We start from the raw sequence: 23501 nt of genomic DNA, 5'->3' as shown, positions 1-23501 counted from the left end.
AAGCCAAAAGCTTAGACACCAGATTTGTAAATAATTACTTCTATCAAATGTGCAAGACCCATGTGCTTTGCAGAGATTTTCTTCCCTTTTCCCAACAGCCTCCTTCAGTCCGTTTTCTACCCCTCAGTTTTGGAGCGGGTCAGCACATGCTCACAGAAGGCTGCAGACAGCGCCAGTGAGCACTGCTTACTGCCTTGGGTTGAAACCTGCTGCCTGTGAAGTGGGGTGCTTGTTGTGCAAGCTCCTTATGCAAGATGCTGCAGCTTTAAGAGCCGGATGTCAAAGGTAATCCCTAAGGAGCCTTGCGTAACAGCCACATGCGAAAATGCCAGTGTTGGCTTTTCATTGTCTGGGGGTTTTGTTGTTGTTGCTATTGTCTGGTGGGTTGGTGGGGTTTTTTTTAGAGGAACTCAGTAATTTTCCAAATATTTTTCAGCAGGAGCAATCTCAGTAAGTTGTGTACACGTTTTACTTGACGTTCAAATGGGTTGATATGGCATATATTTCATAGACACGTAGAAACTCTTGCTGTAGCTATCCAGGCCTCGAAACATTTGGAACCCTTTCAAGAAATATTTCTGCTGCCTATTGTGGGCAGGCCTGAGTTATCTCAGTCTGTGTTTCAGGCTGGAAAAAACCCCATAAGCCTGAGCTCTCAGCAGTTTATTAGCTCGGCAGAGAGCTGTGGTGAATGCAGTCCTGGGGCGACTTTTTTTTCCTTCCTCAGAGCAGAGAGAAAATCAGTCATGAAGGACAATTGTCCCCAAATATCTGCTGTGTTCTTCGCCCAGTGTGACACTGAATCCAAGGTGTAGCAAAGGCTCAAGGCTGTAGGACTACAATAATCCATATGCAAAGTCCAGCCATCACCACTGTATCAATACATGAAAAATGGTGGGAGAAGACATCGAACGCCTTCCCTTATAAATGCACACAAATACACCAGCTGTGGCTCTACGCCTTACACGTGTGCACTGTAATCACCTCAAGGTTTGAGAGCAGCTTGCTTACTCAGAGCTGCCCAACAGAAGACACTGGATTGCTCCTCAGGTACCACATGCTCAAAATGTTCAGCCTTTTCTATGACAACAGAGTACAGGTTGTGCTGCTATCACAGCCACAGCTATTTCCTACGTGTGTCTGATGATACATACAAGGAAACTGGAGTTGGGCAGAAGTTTTGTGAACAGCTTACCTCTCCTCTGAATAGATGTATCAGTGATCTGATATAAAACACATTATTGCAGTCACTGCTACTCCCGGCAAATGGTGCAGACAAGTCACAGAAAGAGCCTCAGACAGTTGAGGTGTCAGCCAAACCTCCAGGTTTCCCACTTGTCCAGATGGGCACTCCTGCTGCTGCCTCCTCTGGAGAGCCAGAGCCCAGCATCCTGCACCTAGGTTGACTGCAGGCTGAATATGAGCCAGCAGTGTGCCTGGGTGGCCAAGAAGGCCAATGGCATCTTGGCTTGTATCAAAACCAGTGTGGCCAGCAGGTCTTGGGAGGTAATTGTGACCCTGTGCTCGGCACTGGTGAGGCCACACCTTGAGTACTGTGTGCAGTTCTGGGCTCCCCACCATAAGAAGGACATTGAGGTCCTCAAGCGAGTGCAGAGAAGGGCAACCAGGCTGGTGAAGGGGCTGGAGAGCAAATCCTATGAGAAGCGGCTGAGGGAGCTGGGGATGTGCAGCCTGGAGAAGAGGAGGCTGAGAGGAGACCTTATCACCACCTACAACTACCTGAAGGGAGGTCGTAGAGAGGTGGGCAATGGTCTCTTCAGCCAGGTGACAAGAGATAGGACAAGGGGCAATGGCATGAAGCTGTGCCAGGGCAGGTTTAGATTGGATATTAGAAAAAAAATTTTCCTGAAAGAGTTGTCAGGGCCTGGAACAGGCTGCCAGGGATGGGGCTGAGTCACCTTCCCTGGATGTGTTCAAAAAAAGGGTTGATGAGGTACTTAGGGATATGGTTTAGCATAGGATGGGAATGGTTGGACTTGATGATCTTTAAAGGTCTCTTCAAACCTTGTGATTCTGCGAATACCTGCCTTGCTCTTTCCTCACACTTCTCCCCTTCTCAGCCCTCATTTTTTGGTAATGTCCCCTAAAACATGCACTGATTCCTTCACCTTTCTCCTCTTCTACCTTGGGATTGCAGTGTCTTCCTCTCCTCCAGCTCCTGAGGCACACAGCTCTGCTCCCTGCATTTGTGGGCAAACCAAAGTGTTCTCCTTCCCTTCTCCAGCTCCCACACCACAAAACACACATCCTTCCCCACAGCAGGCAAAACAGTAAGCACTGGGAGCCATGGGACACCAGCACTGTGGGCAAAGCTGATGTTGCTTCATTTTCAGAGGGACTAAGTGTGAAAGTAGCTCTGGGAACAAAGAGGAATTTAAGAAGTAATTGTATGATCCCACTCAGCAAGAAACAAACAAGCAATACCAGTAATTTTAAGCACTGAACATAACAGAGCATTCAGCTGAAAGCTAATTCCCTTGGGTCCCAGTTTTGGAGGGAGGACCAGAAATGACAATTGTTAGGGCCTGTGATATTTGTCTGTATTCAGGGCCAAAATCAGAAACCAGATGCAGTGAAGACCTCCATGTGGCTGTATGTCACAGGAAAGGAGGCCACAAAATATGTAATTCCTTTCCACTTTCATCATGTGTGACCTCTTGTGAAACCACAGCACTGTGCCAGGGAAAGCTTCTTCAGCCTCTGTATTGCAAGTGTGGATGTATATCTGCGTGGTGTATGACAGCCTATGTACTGCTTATCTATAATGTTACATCTGGATTTGTACATGTGCAGAGTTTCAGAAAACAAACTGAAGATATTACTGCCAGTAATCATGAAGCCTGCAAAAGCTCAAGTTCACAAACATGGTGCAGAGCTTCCAGTAATGTGAAAAACCAGGTGCCCACAGAAAGGGAAGTAAGACGAGATCTTTGGAGAAGCCCAGGCAGAGGGCAAAGTCAGGTGATGCACCCTCAGCAGACTTTAGGGGTTCTCCCATGCCCTCTGTCACCTCCTCCTGGAGTGTATGCCTCCAGCTCTGGCTGCTTGTCTCCTGCTTTGCCTACACAAACTGCCACATTTTCACTTGCAGAGTTGCTTTCAGCCTGGGCTCCAAGACCACTGGTGAAAGCAAACACACTTCTCTTTCTATGCCCAGCTGCCCCTGTGCCACCTCTCTGCCTGAGACAGCCACAGAAGTACCCCTCCTACACTCCACTGCCACAGGCTTGGTCTCTCTCTGGATTTCTCTCTCTCCCTCCACCATTACAACAAAATACCATGGGTAATCCTGGAGAGTGCCAAGTAAATACTCTGACCATTAAACACACGTTTGCTATCATAAGGGAGTTATGTTCAAGCAAACTTTTTATTAAGGGCATGCCACAGAGATAGCATCTCTTCTTTCTGCCTCTGGCTGTTGACTTTAATCCTGGAAATCCTGCTCAATAAGGATTTCTGACAGCACCAAAGTCCAACACAGCTTGCAGTAAAGCACTCTGCTTTACTGAAATAGTTTAAAGCCCAGCTCAATGCAATCACATCCTTAACTCACTATGCAGTGGCCCCACGTTAGTCACTTATTCCAGCTATTTGTTCTTGAACAAACACATTTGTTGTGGGTAATGAAAGGGGAAATCCCGCCTCTGTTCATGCCTCTGTTCCCTTCTGTCCTTCAGTGACCTGACATGTGCCTCACCCTAGAAACCACAGTGACTGGTGAAGCCAAGATCATGGAGAACTGTTCTGGGCTCCGGCTTCTGAAACCACATGCAAGATCTGCCATGGAAAGTCTCCCATGCTAGGCTGTAAAAAACAGCTTCCTTTTAATGTGCTTAGTTATGGAAGTTGCCTCCATCACTTACAGATGCATTCCCTTCCCACAGAGCTAGACTTAGGCTTTCCCTTTAGAGGTGCAGCCCATGGTATGGAGAAGGCAGAGCCTTCTTCACTCTTGCCACCTGCTCACAGCAGTGTTTATAATTCTTACAGGCAAGCTGTAGAAGTCAGTCACTCTCCTGGGTCACTACCTGTCCCCTAGTGCCAAAGAACTGAGCTGCATCTACATTAGTAAAAAGTGCAGCACAACAGGAGTTGGTCTGTGGAAAGAGTCGGTGCCAAGAAGCCAGCGAACACAGCCCATCTATCTTGGGGGAGAGGAGGAGAAAGAAGTGGCTGTGTGGCACTGGTCAGACTCACGAGCACCAGGGAGCATCAGGAGCACGTTACAGGCATCCCTGCAGAGCTTTCCTTTCAACCTGAAGAAATAAGTCCATTCCCCAATGAACCAGCATCAACTGGGGACGATCACATTTGTTCCCAAAGTCTACTCCTAACAGACTGGAATGGGAATAGAAATGTGCCTTTTCCTTTCCAGCACCTGGCTCCCCTAGCTGAGCAAAGTCAGTACTAATACAGCATTTCCGATTCAGCTAAACATCTGAAATCTGGCTGCTAATCTGAAGTCTCGATTAGAGCCAAAACATCAGTTTGGGAAAAGTAGCATGAAAACTCTAAGTAAACAGGCCATCTCACACAAGATCTGATATTTGGGACTGGGGACTTAAAGTATGTAGAATACTAATAAAAGCGGAAAAAACATTATTATCAAAATAAATCAAATACATTCAATATATCAAAGTATATTAAAAACTGTAGCAAACAATTTTCTTGATGAAATGCAGGTGCAGTTACATCTTAATAAAATGTGTTTACGAAAACAGCATTTGCAAATTTTAATTCTTCTCCTCTGAAGAGCAGTAATTCTCTACATCCCTGCTACATCCTAAATAAGCCTTACTCACACAGATCATTTATGGCCCAATTTTGCTGCTTCTATTCAAACTCAGAAAGCCTTAGTCCTTGTGTGGAACCAGTGGGGTCACTTGCACAGCGATGCCAACAGCACAAAGAGTAACACAGGTCTAACCCAGCTGTATTTTACCATCACCTCTACACTCCTTAGAGAAGGGTCTGCTCCTCAGTCTGGTTGATTTTGTTTATTTGGAGTATAGCAAATTGGATATTTTATGTTTTAAGGAAATGGCAAGAACTAGTTTATCACTACATCAAGGGGGAAAAGAAATAACAGTTCTAAATACAAATTTAGTGGGATTTAAATGTCTTTCTTTGTACTCACATAAAAAAACTTCTTGAATGCAGCCCTGTCTCCACTCCACTCTGCACAGTCATTTTCTATCTGGTGGTGGAAGAAATAATTTACGACAATGAAAAAATGTCTGTGGAGTCACAAAGAGCCAATAAGAGGACCTTAGGAAAGTTGAATGGTAAAGTTTTGCTTTCAGAAATATTGGCAAAGCCCTAAATCCCTGATTTCCAAACTTGGATCTGCAAACCATTTGTGGTCCGTGACACCACAGTGCGTGGTCCTCACCATGAAACCATGTTAAACAGTGACCCTTGTGATCATGGTATTGTGCAGCAAATGATGTGGTTGCTAGGAAAATTGCCTTGAATAAAAATTACTCTTTTAATATTTCCCTAGCTAAATTTATGCCATATTTCATGTCAATGTGTAACTGCATGTGTTGGCAGGAAGGGAAGATGTCACAATCTCTCCTTCTTCCCAATGCAAAATATATTGTCAAGTTTTACTTCACGAAGTAAATCTGCCTAAGGAAGCTACTCCTGGATGTAAGGAAAGGTTCAGAATTAAGCACATTTCAAGTGTTATTAGAACGTGCTAGTAGAAATTATACTTTTCTTTTTTAGTTGTTTTAGGTTTCTGGTGACGTGGAAGTTAGGGTTTCTTGGCACCAAGAAGGATTCAACCCCACAGAGGCAGATTACTGACCAGGATATGAAACCTTCTTTCAGGGTGATCCCTAAGGAGCAAAATCCAAATCCTGACTCCTGCAAGTGACTTGAGAATCTTTACAGCTTCCTAAGTTTACAAAGGGTACATGTCAGTCTTTTAACGTATTTAAGAAAGTATTATCTCAATGTTTATATTTAAAATACTGGCAAATGTAAATAGGTGCCTAGATATTTACAAACAGCAGAAGTAATTGCCAGCTTGTCTTGTGGATTTAAGTGTCACAGCTTGCAGCTCAGTGAAATATAACCCAACAAGTTTACACATCTGGGGGATATAACAATGGGAAATTATTCTGAGGAAGCATGCAAGGGAAAGCAGCATGTATTAACTGAAATATGTTTAGACTGGCAGTATTAATTGGCAGTATTAATGGGGATTGAGGCTTACACCTATGATCACTGGCTCCTCTCAGAGATCTTTGCAAATCCAAGCAAAAATAAGCTCATTAGCCTGGAAAGTGACTGAATCTGTGCTTACCTTGCCTCTTTCACCCCTCTACTCCCCAAACATTTTCTTTACGCCCAATGTTATTTTACAAACCACCACTTGAACAGCAACCACAGAAAAAATCATCACCTACCTTCTTCTCAAGTTCCCTGCACTGGAGGTACACAAAATCATCCCAACCAACGTGATCCTCAGAGATCAACCCTGGGATGCAACTTCAGGAAATCACTTGGAGCTGGTTCCTATACATTTTTTTGTCAGGGAAATGAATGGCCATTACTTCCCTAGGAAGGTAACTGGGTCCTCCCTACTCTGTGGGCACACCGTGGCCTCTACCCTCAGTCAGTAGTTGGGTATCTGTAATAGATACAGATCTCTCTATCCCTTCTGTGATTTCATTTATGTGTATGAACGTACCCCGTTTGTCCAGTCTCATTTACATACTTGAGTATATTTATGCTATTCTGCATAGTCTCAAGACTCAGCATGATGGAATGGGAAACAAACTTTGCAGTGACCCAGGAGGAACAGAAAGGCAAACCCAAATTCTTCTACTCACAACAGGAGACCCGATGTTGGCACTTGCTACATCATCGTCATTTTCAAAGGAGAAATTTTAAAACTTCCTTTGGCCTGAGATGAAACTCTTGGTCTTTATAAACTCTTTTTCTCTTCCTTTATTATATGAGGGAACGATTAAATGTTTCTTTTAAAATGGGAAATGGTATCACTCTCTCTGCCATAATGAAAGCCTGTTTTAGATTGGTTTATTACACAATTTTTAAATGCACACTGCCATAGCATTTCATAGGAGTATATTTACATTTACCTTTATAAAACACACAGTATATTATATTGCAATTAAAAGCCCACAAACTCAATCAGATATTTCTTCCCTAATTTATTCCCAAGCCAATATGTATTTTAATGTTCCAAACCGTTGCTAATTAACACATGGAAATATTTTAACATGGATTTTGATTAATTCCATTTAACAGTCTAACCAGTGCTAAAACATATGTGGTGTGTCATTTCTTTCTTTTGAGGAAGGCATTGGCATTAAATCTTTCAATCTTCCTGAGCACCAAATGCTAATTTCAGGAAGATTAAATAACAGACTGCAGCTACAGTTTCCTTTCTTTACTTCCCAGAAGGTGAAATGAACATATTTATGTGGGAGGAATTTCTTTACTGCACAAGCCAAAATACAGAAATTAGATTTTTTTTTCCCCCAACATTGCTAATACACCAGCAATCGCCTGCCAACTAAATAACCTATATCTGCAGTTCGTGGAGAGTTGCCAAGTTATATGTTCAACTTTCTTTCACTCTGGTGTTTTTTTTTATTAAAGTATTCCCATATGATGTTTTCACCTGCAGCTCCTAAATGCTTTTCCATACTTGAATCGGAGACAACTAGCTTACAGTGGGCGGGCTCTGGCCATAAAGATGGAAAGGCTCATATAAGACCCTCCTCTGATTTTCACACTTTGAAGGTATGTTACAGATATGATTCATATGGTATTGCTCTAATGGCTTAAAATCTGAGTATAATTCTTCATGTCAGTGAACTAAGCATACGAAATACCCAGAGGTATGCATGTAAGTAAGCATCTTATGTGTGTAAAAATGCAAGAACACAGAGCGGGAGAGGAGGCTGTCTTCTGGATCATGGGTTAATTGCTTGAGTATCACACACAGCTTTGCACAAGATGGGGTTTGATGAGCTTAAGAGCAGTTAAGCAGTCCTGCGATTCCCACCAGAAAGCCGCCCACACCGAGCACTGCAGTTCCCCTTTCCCCTGTGGTTGAGTTCAGTTTCCCTGTCCTCACTTCCACGTCCATCCTCTGGTTCATGGTCAGCATGTCCTTACTGAAAGCTGAAGCAAAGGTTCACTGCATGGTCAGATCACACCCACATCTCCTTCATGTCTACCACGCCTCGGCTGCATAAGCAACCTTTCTTATTCTTTCCTAGGCCTTATTTTACCTGTTCCAATATTCTTTGTAAATCTTCACTCAGCCTGACAATGCACTGCACTATCCCTCCTCCTTTACCTTTTGCTAGCTGTGCTTCAGTCTCAGCTGCTAACATAGCATCTGCACAGTGCTTGGTTTGGCCTCCCAATGCCCTTGTGAAGAGCAGTTCAAAAGGACATGGAGCAACAGGACAAAGGGTAGTGGTTTTAAGCTAGAAAAGGGGAGATTTAGGTTGGGTGTTAGGAAAAAGTTCTTCAATATGAAGGTGGTAGATCACTAGAACAGGTTTCCCAGAGACATGGAGGAGGCCCTATCCTTGGAGATATTCAAGATCAGGCTTGAAGGGGCTCTGAGCAACCTGATCTAGTGAAGATGTCCCTGCTCACTGCAGGAGAATTGGACTAGATGGTCTTTAAAGGCCCCTTCCAACCCAACACATTCTATGAATCTACAATATCTATTCACACTTTGTGCCCCATTCAGCTGCCCAAATTCCTGGCATTTACAAGACAGTCTTCCAGTTGTTTCTTACTGACCTACACTTACCAGCTAAAGCAAAGGCCAATTTTCTACTTGACTACCATTTTCATCATGATTATAACTTTCTTCTCCAAGTCCACATTTAGACCCACTGATTTATTTTTATGCCTCTTTTCATACACTTAACAGGTGTGGGTTGGACATAATGTTTTCATCATATGCACTAAATGAGTGGTGCTGGGAGTAAATCAATTATAGCTACTACCAAGAGTCCTGCTCTTGTTTAAGCATGGAGGTTGTCCTGAGAAGCCCCAGGTTCAGTCCCAACAATGATGCACAGCAGCTGTCATTGCCCATGCAAAAATGTAGCAGTGACTTTGTAGGTGGATACTTTCAAACTAACTGTGTGTAACTTTAAAGGTTTTCATCAGATAAAAGGCTATTTAACATAGCTGATGGTAAACTTTACAAGTGGCCATTCATTCCACCAGAGAAGGCCAAGCCCTGACACCCAAATACCTGTCTAACCTGTTTGCAGGAACAAGCATGCATGCTGTTCAGTACATATCATAAAAAATTAAAATAACTGAAAATGGCATCTTTGCAACTTTCCTTACCTGAACATATATATGAATATATAAATATATATATATACACACACACAAAATATATTTATTAAAGCAAGGCATGTTTCAGTAAAGTATTAACAAATAGTGCAACGGCTCCAACTTGTTAGCTGACAACTAAGCAGACTATCAAGATCCAAGAGCACTGTTCCTCATGCATTTGCACACCAGATGGGCAGAAACGAATGACCAATTCTAGGAACTCCTGGTCATCATTCAAATAACGCATTACCAGTCAACATGAACACACTGCAACACTTACACTGGTTCTATATGGCTTTTGATGTTTTCCTTAAATTAATTGGAACAGCTTTAGTTATGGAAAAGCATCCGTAACAATGCTCCTCCATCAAAGACCTGGATAATATTTTTCTAAGGGTGAAGAACAAATATTAATATCCCCTTTTCCTAGTCAGATGCACCACAGCACTGAGGACCACTCATCAAAATGAGAAACAGGATCGATAAAGATTTCTGCCTTCTGTTTGGTTAAAAAACCTCTACAGCTATAATGAATTTGAGAAGTGCCAAAGTGACGGTCCCATAGTCACACACCAAATCTACTGGCAGAGTTAGGAATACACCCTGCAGTCCCCCTGCAGCTGCTAAATGATGCCTCCACATCTTTGCTCAAGCAAAACAAATTCTAGTATTGCTCTTCCCAAAGCTCTTTCAGGTCATCTTACTTTGTGGCATCTCGTATGACACCATTTGAATAACAGTATTTCTTACACTTAACTTGGAACAATAACAAGCCACTTATAAGCAGTTATTTTGGCACTGGAATTTTCAAAAAGGTTTAAAAAAAATAAATCACTTTTCAAGACACTATGAGACTGACTCTTCACAAATAGAGGTACTCTAATTTCAATGAGATTTTTTTTCCTTCCTCCCAGAAAGAAAAGATGAGGAGTAACTTAAAAACAACTACTAACAAATGCACAATGGGAAAGAAGCTATCTAACCTTTCCTTCCCCCAACCAAATACACATGTTCAGTTCTTTTGACCAAACCTATTCAACTGACTTGAATTCAAGTGCCATGTTCTGCAGCCTGATGTGAAATGCAAAGGTCCCTTGGTCATAGTAGTCCAAAATCAGGCCCAATGTATGCTTATTTATGTTTGATTTGAAATAGGCAAGCTGTCCTCTTGCTATCCCTATAAAATAGCTTTGCTAGCAATTGTCCAAGCATTTGGACAGTAGCCTTAGAAAGGCCACAATGAGAGGTCTTCAGTCGAGTGCTGTCATATGGTCTTCATTTAGAAGTATCACAAGAACATTACTTCTCACAGTATTTACAAATGAAAAACATATGGCTGTAACCTGTAATACTGCAAGAAATACTGCACTTTGGGTTTGGTTTTGGCCTCAGACTTTTGAAATCTGAACCAAGCACAGGGATTTCAGTTTAATGCGGGATTCAGTCCATTCCTCTTCAGATCTCAAAGTCTGAGGGACAGCTAGAGCTTGCATCTGAAAGAAGTGCCTTGCCCACAGCTGCAGTAATGTACTAGTTGGCAACTAGAGTAGCGTGTATATCAAAAGGGTGTGGGGGTGGTTAATTAAAGACATCTACTTTCCATTTAATTAAAAAGAAAAAAAAAAGATATTAAACTGGCTTTGGTTCCTATAAAGAGTTTTATAACTCATATATAAGCCTCTTGCATTTACTATTTAGGTTGAATCAATATGGTTATCTACCTGTCAATTTTTCTTGCTCTTTAATGCAGAAAGAGAGCAGCCTTTTTTATAGCTAGCTCAGAAAGTACTAAGCTAATCAATACACGCAGCGATAACAGAATGATTTGAAACACGTAACAGAAGTTTATCACTTCGCAGTGAACTGAACCCGTCAAAATATTTTCCTAGAAGTAAAGTGAAAATAGGAGTTCTCCATTTTTTATTACTTAAGTGGGTGGTGACATAGATGTTGTAGGCCTTTTTGGGTTTGTTCCTAGCTTGATATTTTTGGGAAAATTCGGTACACAAACATTTGCTACTTTATAGGAATGTGAGGCCAGTTCCGAAGTGAAATTATAAAGTGCCTTGAGAATCAAACATTATCTCAATTGCCCTTCAATTCCCATGCCTAAACATTTATTGGAAATCCATGCATTGTTCTGGAGAACTGCACGTAAGATCTTCCAGGTACAGGTCTTCTGATGCTCCCACAGACCTTAAAACCCTTTGCTTTACTCAGTACTCTCAGTAATTTGTGTTCGAGCCCAATCTGAAAAGTACAGGCTTTCTTTCAGCTGTCTCCTGCTGAGTTAGTCGATTTGAAATAATTTGTAAGCATCTGATGCCTAGAGGTTTAAATATACATACATGTATCAAGATTCTGGATTTTAATGCAGCAGAGAGAGGATCAGCTGTTTATTGTGGTCTCTAACCTCTACTTTTTTGAAGAAATGCATAGGGTTTAACAAGGCAGCTCTCTCTGAGAGGTAAGTAACAATCATCTGCCATCATACAATTTAAGTAGGTGGAATTCTACATAATACAAAAGCTCTTTGCAATGTCTCAGGCTTGCCATGAGTTACCAAATGTTAAATGCAAGCTCAAAATTAATATATACAGGTATGCAAGTATGTATGTAAATAGAGACTGAAGAGATGAGGCTTCATAAGAAAGGAACAAGAAATTATGGTTACAGCTTGAGGCTCTCTATCCATTTTTCTATCAGTTTTAGCTCCAGGGCAGTTGCTACCAAGTCCCTGCCACAATAGGTACAATTTCCACACATCCCCTTGAAGTCACACGATGGCCTTATGGGCTCCCCGTTCTGAAAGTTCTGCTTCACAATTTCTGTGTCCCAGAGGCTGCCAAGCCTCAGTGCTGGGGCTTGCTCAAGGCACCAAACACTACAATTTTTTACCTTCACCCTTAGAAAACAATACTGATAAGGAGGAAAAAATACTAAATGAAGGAGAAAGCTACAAGAAATCTAAAGGATTACGAAATCAGAGGGAAGTCTGTACAGGACATAACTGAAAGACTACAGAGGCTCTGCTGTTCCTATTCCTCCACCAGAAATGGCCATGCACGGTGCAGACAGGTCTGGACTAGCTCCGTGTGGGTGAGTCACAGTCTGGAAATCATACAACAGCATCCACTCAGAGGCAAGGATTAGCCCATAGGTGCCTAAGTGCTGCTAACACTACAACCCGACCCAGTCCAAGATGTCTGTGAACTTACAAGCTCAGAAGTCACTAAAGCACAATCCACTGCACAGTGGAGACATGCCAGCAGCAAGGCATTAACAAGGTTGTCCACTCCAGAGGAGATGAAAAGATGGATGGGCATCTCTGAGGGAAGAGTTGGGCCCAGGGAAGAAGCAAAGATTCTTAGAGCAACACCTCAAGTGACACAAATTATGTTATAAAATTGATCACTTCCTTACACATGGCAGAATGCTTCCAGGGCACTCAACATCCCATTCCATTAAGCCATGATAAATGAGATCATATTTCCACATCTGTCTGAACTCATCTTTTAAATGTGCTTGTTCAAATATTTGGTTACTTATTCTTCTCCCCCTCTTTAAGACAGAAAAAACTGACTTTTTCTTCTCCAACTTTGGACATCTTGATAAATGCCATTATTGCAGGGCCACCACCTCAGAATTTTATTTCTTTACAGAATTCCTCATCTTAAGAGCATGCAAAACTTCAACAGAAATCCCTGAAAATGGTTTGGTGTGCAACTTCCACGTGTACACTCAGCAACTTGAGAAAAATTGACTCCAAGGTCCAGGATTGCACAGAACAAATTATGGAGAAACGCCCCAAAAAAGTAACTCTCCTACTGTTAGTTTGGAGAAGAACACCACCTGGAACAGTGTTAGGATGGAAACCTGTGGAGCAGGAGCAAAATTGTTTCAAGCAGATCACTACAGCTCGAGGTGGCTAGGGAAGGTTCATAAATTGATAAGCACCACCGAAGGATCATAAGCCTCCACATCAATTGTATAAAGATTACAACAGAGCCACTCGCTGCAGTCATTCTGCAAAGGTTATGGGTTTCACAGGTGGGCACTGTCAGTTCTGATTAAGCTTAAACTAAACCAGTTATCTATAACATTGGGTTGGAAGGAGTTTTATTGCTGAACGCAGGGTAAATCAAATTCAGGATACACATCTGTGGAAAAACACAGAGGGCCAAAGTTCACAGTCCTGACACAGGCGAAAAAATATCCAACCCTCCAAAACTCAGGAGGAGATTGCCTGTAAAAGATCCACCAGCCTGGCTATTGTCCTGTGTGCTCCACTGGAAAGGAAAGTTACTCGTCACCTTAACAGAGCTTTGGGTTTTCCTTCCCTCTTCAAATTATTGTTCACTCTTAAAACACAGACTCTTTTAAGATGATTATCTGCATTAATTTCTAAAGTGCTTAGAGTTTACCATTTATCTGATCATAAATGAAATTAATTACACACCTATGCTTTTCACTGCACAGGATGTAAACTAAAGCAGCTACAGCAACGAATTCAGAATGTAATTTTTCCTCTGTGTGACTAGAGGCCTCTCCAAAAACAACAGTTCATATCAGAGGTTCTTAGAGCTACACAGAAAGACTGTGGGTGAAATCCTGCACCCAAAAAACATTTCTAACAACCGATTTCAACAGTGTCAGGGTTTCACTCAAGAATTAAAGAAATGCATCCTTAATAGTTGATACAAGTTGCAAAAGGTACACACAGCTTCCAAAAATACTTCGTATTAATGCTGCACTTTAAAGTGCCTCTATTGACTCGCATTGTTAATAGATGGCAAAAGTGAAAAAATGTATTTGCTTTTGCAACATCATTATTTCCTTTGCATGCAATTATTTACTTGCCAAACAATGCTAGCGACAAATCGCAACAGACTATGAAGCCATCTACATCAGCAGATTTTTAACCTAAGGTAAAAATAAACAGAAACATCTGTAAAGTAATCTTGTACAAAGCTACGTTTATTAACAAATACATTTTCTAATAAAACACCATCTGCAAGCAACCCTCAGCTTCCACTTGATATAAATAGGCCTTTTACTGTTTTCAGATGCAGTTCCCAGAAAATTATTCCAAGCTCTACTGCAAAACACATCAGTCTTTGTTGCTGCCTGGAATGTTAATAAATAACATCAAGTTTTTAAATAGTCAAACAAATTATTGGCTTGAAACAATTATTCCAATAGAAAAAGCTGACCTTTTGCAATAAAGTGGTTTAAGAATGCATCGCTCCTCATTCCTAGTATAAAAATATTACCAAGCAGGGAAATATTTTGGGGAAAACACAAAGCTATGAAAAACCCATATTGCAATTCTGCTCATATGCACACTATAAACCTACCTTGCAAAGGTTACTGCTTGGGAGAAACTCAGAGTAAAATTATACAGAGTATAAAGAGTTCAATTGGTATCCTTATTCTACATCTGCACTTGGAACGGACGCAAATATGGACCAACTCAAGTGTTCCTCACAGGACTACTGTACTGACCAGCAACACAAAATTCAACAGCTTAAACTGGTGGTAGCAGAGGTTGGGACTGAATCCCAATATTCAGAGCTCTTCAAAATGCAAAAAAGCTGTAATGGGACACATTTTCACAAGCGTTACTCATAACTTAAGCCACATTAATTCCATTAAAAGCAACGGGCTTTTAGCGAACTCTGCAAATAAACTCCTCACTGGTAGAACTATTTAGCACCACTGAAATGTGAGCACCGCTGGTTTTCCTTAGAGTTTAAAACAGCCATCTCCCTATTGAACTGGCTCCTAACTGAAAATGCAAGAGTGAAAACTGCAGATTAACTGAGATAGTAGAGATCTTGGTCCAGAGTTCTAGCTGGTAGAAATGTATGGCATCCAAAAGAAATCTAGCCTTTGATATATTAACTGGAAACAAGCAATGTTAGTATTCCAAACCATGCTTTTAAAATGTCATTAAATATTGCTACTGGGACTATCACAACAAACTTTGCCAGAAGTGGTCATGCACATTCTAGAAAAAAAGGAATGGTTTAGACCATAATTCCAGGAAATGGAGCTGCATATTTCTAGAGGAAAATATTCAGTGCAGGAAACACTCAAGCGGTATGAGAGAGAAGATATTTTAAACTACTTACTTCAGTAACAGGAGGAATGTTGAGCTTTGGTACTTTGTTCTTCGAACTCGGTGTGTTCACTTTTCCTTCCAGCAGCGTTCCAAAGGACTGGTTTCCGTATCCACTCTCAATTTCTATTGGAGGCTTCAGTTCAGGTGAGTCATTTGGTACCTGGTCCTGACCGTCCATGGGCCTGACATATGCTGTAGGCTTTTGCTGGACCATGCTGTTCTTACAGTGAAGTCCTGGTGGGAAATTCTGGGTCGAAAGACCACTGTTTGCAGATAACAAAGATGTGGACGGAAGTGGAGATCCAGGACCATGACTTACAAACTCAAGCTCTGTGGGTGACTTCGAATGACTGTTTTCTTTGTAAGCGTGTTCTCCAGCTGCTGACTTTGAATGGGTATGCCTCCTTGAATGTGAAGATGCTGCCATAGAATTTGCTTCCTCAGTTCCTCCACTTTTATGCTGCTCACTCTGACAGTTATAGAGGTCTTCATACCTGCCTTGTGGCTGGTCATGAGAAGAGCTATGCTTTGACCGACTCTGCTGACTACTGGATTGGCTTGGCTGGGCCCCACTAGAGTTGTGACCACCACGTGACCAGTCTGTCCTCGACTTCCTGCTGCTCTGGTGACTGTGTAGCAAAGTAGAATTAGATGACAATGAAGAAGGCGGAGGCATGGATGTCGATGAGTGGCCGCTGAGCTGATGAGATGGGATCATCCTGTTTCTTGGTTCTGGGAAAAAGTTCTGTTCATTTTTGTCAATGGGTGTTTGTGGAACAGAATTCTTTGGGATTCCTACAAGGTGGCTCTGGTTGGAATGGTTGGTTAACAGGTCCTTCATCTCATCATAATTTCCCAATGTGTTCTGGACACGGTTTGCAAGGGCATCACCTTTATTTGTCTAAAATATATAAAATAAAAAAAGAAAGAAAGAAAGAAAAAGACTGAGCAAATTCCTGATTACAAAGTTACTGCTTAGAAGATGGCAAATGTTAGCTGTTTAATGGTGTCGTGCTGACATTTAATTTAATTTCAATTACATTTTGCATATGTTATGTAAGAAAAACCTATCAATAACTGTGTTCAAAGAATCTCTTCAAACAGGCTTGCATGAGTAACACTTGTATACTGCTTCCTATTTTCTTAAATATGCTCTCAGAGAAGTGTTTAAATTGCATCAGTTATGGATGTTAGGAGCAAAATAGGCTAGGCTTATGTCAGAGATGTTGGGCTTGAACATTTTGTATCGTGCAAAACATGAATGTGCAATTACTGGCTACTGAGCATTTGAATTGCAATCACACAGTTTATTTAAGTATGTTATTGCTTTATCAGCCCCTTGACCCATAGTCTTGCCATAAATAGAAGCTGGGTAGTCTGTAATAAAGAGGTAATGCCAAACTCTTCACTCCAGTATAACTCAAATTACTTTTTTTATACAGTGTTCAGTTTGACCTGAGGTATCTACCATCTGAATCAAGGAAACAAAAATCTTCCACCCACTCAAATGCTACAGTAGCTTCAAATGGAATATTGTTCAAAAATATTTTCTTATAGAACATAAATAGACATGACTGCCGCATTCTTCAGTATCAGGATTCTTCCATTGTCTGTGGGCTGGCTGTATTTGTGAATTGTGCTTTTCTTTGAATTCCAGTAATTATTAAATAAATACTGACTCATCTGGGTTTCACTGCTATTATACTTTTTCTTTTGAAGCGTGAAGTTGGTTTTTTAGTTCTTTTTCCTTTTCACTTGTAAAAAACTTCAACAAATAAGCTGGAAGCTATAATTAATACACAGCTAATATCCTCTCTCCCTCTGATGTAACTAACACCACAGAGACCCAAAATACCAGCATTCTTACTGACCTTTATGTTCCACTGAAACAACCAGCAGTGAACTAAAACACCTTATTCCCCACGCTTACTACTTTATAAGAATCAAAGGATCAAAACAAAGCAAAACTCCAGTTCCTGGTCAAGCAGATGGTTAAGTTTTGCAGTCTGGAATTAAAGGACAAAGTTGTACTTAAGATAGTTCAGGATACAACCAACTAGACTTTCTTTTACTTATGTTTGGGTTGGTTTTTTTTTCTCTCAACAGAGCAAGTAGTGTGACAGTCCAAAGTCCCTGTAACACCAGGCCATAAAGATGGGGAAAGGCAGCACTATGACCTTGTGCTTGGTCAGAGTGCCTTACACTTCATTCCTTGACAAGGGATCCAACCACGCCACTGATCCCATTTTCCTCAAGTATCAAGCACAAGTTTGAGCAATGAAAAAGGTCCACGCATGGAATTCTTCTGATATCTCTGCTTATATTACCCACTGCTGAACCAGTCAGGAGACAAGAAGAATATTGCAGAAAGATTTCCCCCCCACACCCTTAGTACTGCACAGGCCATAAAAAATTGTTGAAAAAGGAGATAATAAATGCAAATTTCCTTTTGCTCATTCTCAAGGATTGTAACATATATTACCACTGCACTGAGGCAGTGATTTAAAAATTAACTGTTCAATGTTGTTCTCATCTATATACATTTTGCCAGTGCTCCTAACTGACACAGTTAATAATCCCAGCTGTGGAGAACCACGAATCACTTTTATTCACTAAGTCCCTAGGTTGGTCATTTTAGTGGCAAAAATTATATTCTAGCTAAGCCAAGAATAAGCTCTTTGTATATGAGCAGTCTCCTTCAACTGAGTTGCACAATGAGCTGTTTGGGCAGCAGCCAAAACCAGGCTCTCTCTCTGTTCAACCCCCAAATTTAAAACAAGGAGATTCCATTGTGCTTAAGGGCCCAGCAGGAATTGTGATTCGAAGTCTAAACACTTACATACTTGTTCTGTTTCCTCCTTCCCCAAACACTTTAACTCCTTATGGGATAGCACATAGGAAACAACGAACTATCAAAAAAAGCCTGACTGCCGCCCTCACCCCTGGTTCAGCTGCACTTCCAGGGTGCATTTAGCTTCCTTTCCAGAAAGCAAAAGTTTAAACTAAAAAAAAAAAAAAAAAAAGAAAAAAAAGGACTGACAACATATCATCACTGTGACACTTCAACATCACGGCACATTAAATGGCTCTTGTCTAGATCCTCACAGAGGGAATCAATATTTTAATCTGAAAGTAGAGCTTTTCAATCATTTCTGTGTTGGAGATATCTGATTCTCTCAATTTATTTTCTTTTACATGTCACATAATGATAAATATAATTTTGCTTGATATTAACTCTGTTTTATGCAGTGTTTTCATATCCTGGGGATAAAAGACACTGTATAAATGTTAGGTATTATTATTTGTAGTCATTTACAGGGAGCACTAATAAAAATGTATTTCTTGAAAAGCATACAGATTAAATTAATCTAAACATCCTTAGAATATTTGAAGGGCACTAAAGCTCATATACAATAATTACTGAAGTCAATTGAAGGATTATTCCTCTCTTCAATGGGCTTTGGACCACATTGCAAAACTAAAACTGCTTAACTAAAACTAGAGCACACACAACCAAAGACAAGACTTGAGCATCACAACCTAAAGCCACTCAGGTCTGTAGTACAGTGTAGTACCTGCATTTAAAACCTAAAGCATAACATTAATGTTTTTGTTTTATTTCCTTAACAAATTCCTGCCTCTCCTGAGCAGCATTCTTGACAAACCCGGATACCAGCAAGACAAACACAACATCCAGTCATAATTCCTGGTTGCTCTCTGTTACTTCCAGACTGAGGACAATTTCTACTTTCATATGCTGGATAATTGGCTGGCTTCTTAAAGGAAACCTCTGCACATCTTATTTTCTGAACTGCACGTTGAATCACAATTTTGCTGCTATCAAGGAAATGCAGCATTTTCTGACTATTCCAAGGCATAAATTGCACGTCTGGGTTGTGACTCACGGCTAGTAGCCTTCCCCCTCATTCCAGGCTCTTGTTAATTTAAGAAACGTACACCTTCCTACATTTGCTTCTATTGCTTTCAAAAAAGATCTGTAATAGAATCTTATTGGAAGACTAATTTGCTAGCTAGCTCCTGCATTATAGTTCTACAAAGAAAAGAGCTAATGCACTCAAACTTATAGGTCCAATTTGCAAGGGGGTTGCGAAGATTTGTATGAAACTTGAGGTCTCATAATCCATTCACTTTCTCACGCCTCATAGTTAAACTAACCTCCATGGATTAGAAGCTTGAGATCATTTTTATGCTAAACCTGAATAGCGTGGAGGGTCTTTACCTGAAAAAGATAAAGGACTTCACATTCACCAGAGGCTCGAAATGGAAACGCTGCCCACTGGACTCTCCTCAAGTTGAACTCTTCTTTTGAAAAGTAACAAAAATACTCCTACTGTTTTCTCCAAATACTGATGCCTGAAACTCTTTACTAGCTCAAAACATTAAAAGGTGTCAACAATTCAAGAGGAAAAATGCAGCTTTTCTCAGGAAAACTCTGACATCGCTTTTTCAAATGTCTGTTGTCATAAGACTGCAGGCTTTTCTCTGATCACTTCTGCAAAATCAAGCATTAACAGGTTGCATTCGAGTTCAAAGGCAATACCTGCAACCCAAATGCATTAAAAGGCAACACAGCCCTTACTGCCCAACAATGCTGGATGTAATCACATTGTCAAAGGTGGTGTTTCCCTGTAAGGCAGAGAAACTTCAAAAGTATCTTTTTAGATTTCAGATATATTTTTAGCTTTTAGTAAGCATATACAAATGTATTTTATGTACCCACAGAAATGAATTTTCATGTATGTACACACATACATATACTACAAAGAATCAATGTAGTAACATGCACTTGTCCAAAACCATAATGATCATCTATGTTTTAGCTGACAGAGGGATAGAAAGAAAGATGCATTAACAGCTAGAGCCTGGAAATGATAGATGGAAGCAGATATGCCATGCGTATGATGATACAGGATGGCAGTATGCTCTATGAAGAAACGTAGGCTCCTGTCTTCAGCCAAGTTTTAATATCCCCATCTTTAGAGTGATCTTAAAACAGCTGGAGCAAGGCCATAGGAGACCAGAAAGACGGTCAGAGGGCTGGAGCACCTCTCCTGTGAAGACAGGCTGAGAGAGTTGGGCTTATTCAGTCTGGAGAAAAGGTAGCTCCAGGGAGACCTTATTGCAGCCTTCCAGTTTAAAGGGGCTACAGGAAAGGTGAAGAGGGACTGGTTACAAGGGGTGCCTTAAGATGAAGGGGGATAGATTTAGATTAGATACTAGGAAGAAAATCTTTAATGTGAGGGTGGTGAGGCCCTGGCATAGGTTGCCCAGAGAAGCTGAGTCTGCCTCTGGATCCCTGGAAGTGTTCAAGGCCAGGTTGAATCGGGTTTTCGGCAACCTGGTCTGGTGGAGGGCATCCCTGCCCATGACAAAGGAATGCAACTAGGAGATCATTAAGGTTCCTTCCAGCCCCCAAACCGTTCTATGATTCTGTAATTGTAGTTCATGACACAAAATTTCACAAGAATTTGCATATATTTCTACCTACTGAAATCCAAATGCCCACTTATATGGAACAAAAACCTGTGCATGACCTGCAGGAAATTGTATGGATAATTCCATTAGACATAAACCATTGACCAAGTCTGAGACTAAGATTGGATCCAGCCACACCTAGGCTCCCAAAGGAGTTTAGAAAGCAAGGAGAGCTACCTTGAACCTCCTGATTCAACTTGAGGGTCCTCCTTACTCTTTGCACCTCTGGACTCTGTGTGACTCATTCTAACTTGATTCTAACTCAATTTTCCTTTGTATGTTTCTTCCATGCAGTAATTAATAAGGTGAACCTTGCCATCAAACTTATTGAACCTTGTCGAACCACTGTTAAACTGTGTTAAACTCCATCAAGACTTATTGAACTCTGTCAAATTATTATTTTACCTCAATAAAACATATTGCTGCTTTTCTCTTTTCAGTGAGGTGTATTCCACTCATCTGTGACGAGACTTATTCAGACAAATACGGACTGTGCACTAGGACAGTCTATTTGTGGGGTTTGTTTTGTTTTGGTAAAAATCCAATGAAAGCACTATTTCTGAACACATTTAAGCACCTTTATTTATGGGAGTAACACCTTATTTTGAACTGATCTTCCTCAGTTATTTTTTTGTTCAAAATTGAGTTAGAATCAAGTCAACATGAGTCACAAAGAGACCAGAGATGCAAACAGTAAGGAGAACCCTCAAAGCTGGTTCACAGTGGACCCCCTTGCTTTCTAAACATCTTTTGGAGCCTAGATGCAGCCAGATCCAATCTCAGTCTCAGCTCTGGTTGATGGTTTATATCCATACAGTATTCACAATACTATTGAGTAGCTACATGGATTGATAATGTTTCACAGTACTAATTCAGCATGCTATCAGTCACTTAACCAAGGATGTGTTGCAAGCAAAGATCCCTTAGTCTCAGGTAAGGAATGTCTACCCTTGAGTGGATTTCCCACTCAAGGGGAGTTCCCTAATGTGCAGTCCAGCTGCAATTCAGAGAGTTCAAATTGGGCCCATTCTGATGATAACATGAATAGGGTGAAGCAGTTGGCTGCTTGTCAATAGCAGAGGCAAGACAGATATCACTGTTTTAGTCGTGCTATCTTGTTCTGCACTTTGGTTATCTTCCACTTTTGGGTTTCAAAATCATCTTTTGAAATATTTTTCAAGACACCATCACTCCTGTGTCCATAAGCCAAAGGCTTTCCAGCTCACCCTTTCACCCCAATGATGTGAGGCCAGTTGCTCCTTAGTCATCCTAAACCAAAGTAGAGCTACAAGTCAAGTGTATCTGTCACACTCTCCCAGTCTGTAATCATTAGACACTATTTGATAATAATACAAGTCTTTCCTCCTCCTCCTTTTTGGGCTATTTTCAAAAGCTCCTCATCCGCCCTACAGCAGCTAACAATGTAAAACAGAAAGATGAAGTGGCAGCCTTTCAATGGATGGCACTGATTGGGAGGAGAAATAGATATGGAAATTAACATTCTGATGAATTCTTCAGGGAAAGTCTAACTGAAAATCAAAGCAGCAGAAATCATAAAAGGGGACATCCCTTGGTGATTAAAATCTCATGCAACAAAGCTCCTTAGAGAGAATAAGACTTGTCATAAGTCCCTTTCATACCCTTGTTATGATCCCCTAAGATTCACACAGTCTCCCAAAAGACTTCTTTGGATGGTTATGATTGCACAAGAAAGCTTATGGACTCATTATCTATAGAGAGGACATTGGTTTTAACAACTCAGGTGTATTTTCTTCTTAAAAATAAAAGGGCAAAGAAGTTTAGCAGAAAATAAACCCCCCTGTATTCCAGCTTGTCCTCAGATTTCAGAGGCACTGGGGGCAGCTGGTCTTAGATTCTGGGTGATACCCAATTGGGCACTGTAAATCTGGTTGAGTATAATAAGCTGAACTATCTCTATTACAGCCACACTAATAGAATGAGGCACCTTCAGTCGAGCTGCATTCAGTGGCCCACCACAGCCATGCTTAAGGAATTTGGACATGTCCAATCAGAATACTCACAGCTACATTAATGTCAAAGTACAGGTTCTTTTGGATTGCCAGTGATAAATACACTGTCTGCAAAAGCACGTGCAAGTACCAAGAATATGAATAATAATTAAATTATGAAGCAACTCTATAGAGATTTCCATGTTTCCCAGATTGGCACCTGGCATAGCCAAGTGTTTGAATCTCACACAAAAGGCTTCTCTGTGGGCCAGAAGAGTCCCATTAACAGTCGACCAACTGATCCCAGAAGTCAGTGATGTCCTCTGAAACTTGTCTGGAATGGTATCTTCCCTAACATCCCCCTCTCAAGCCATTTTTATACCTTTTCTTATTGTCAGATGGAGCTTGACAGACTGTAGTCATACACAGCTTTGTTATGACTGGTGCCAGATTTTCTCACTTTGCTTTTACAGGTATAGGCTCAAAGAAATTCAGAGTGCACGCTCGGTGAGGGGTGGTCATACCTTGGGGGCAGGTAG

General features: G+C 41.0%; 1 protein-coding gene across 1 annotated transcript in view; it reads right to left on the bottom strand.

Annotated features, from left to right (window-relative positions):
• The window catches only part of AFF2 (ALF transcription elongation factor 2), a gene marked incomplete at its 5' end in the record, with an annotated part of 336961 nt that overhangs the window by 225245 nt on the left and 88215 nt on the right, over positions 1-23501 (bottom strand). The window contains one exon of the mRNA XM_084269157.1: positions 15507-16397. Within this exon, the coding sequence (XP_084125283.1) occupies positions 15507-16397 (891 nt within the window). The remainder of the gene's footprint in view (positions 1-15506; positions 16398-23501) is intronic.

Source organism: Gallinula chloropus, assembly GCF_964237585.1.
Source record: "Gallinula chloropus genome assembly, chromosome: 11".
Classification (NCBI taxonomy): Eukaryota; Metazoa; Chordata; class Aves; order Gruiformes; family Rallidae; genus Gallinula; species Gallinula chloropus.
This window is presented reverse-complemented; position numbering and strand designations above follow the sequence as displayed.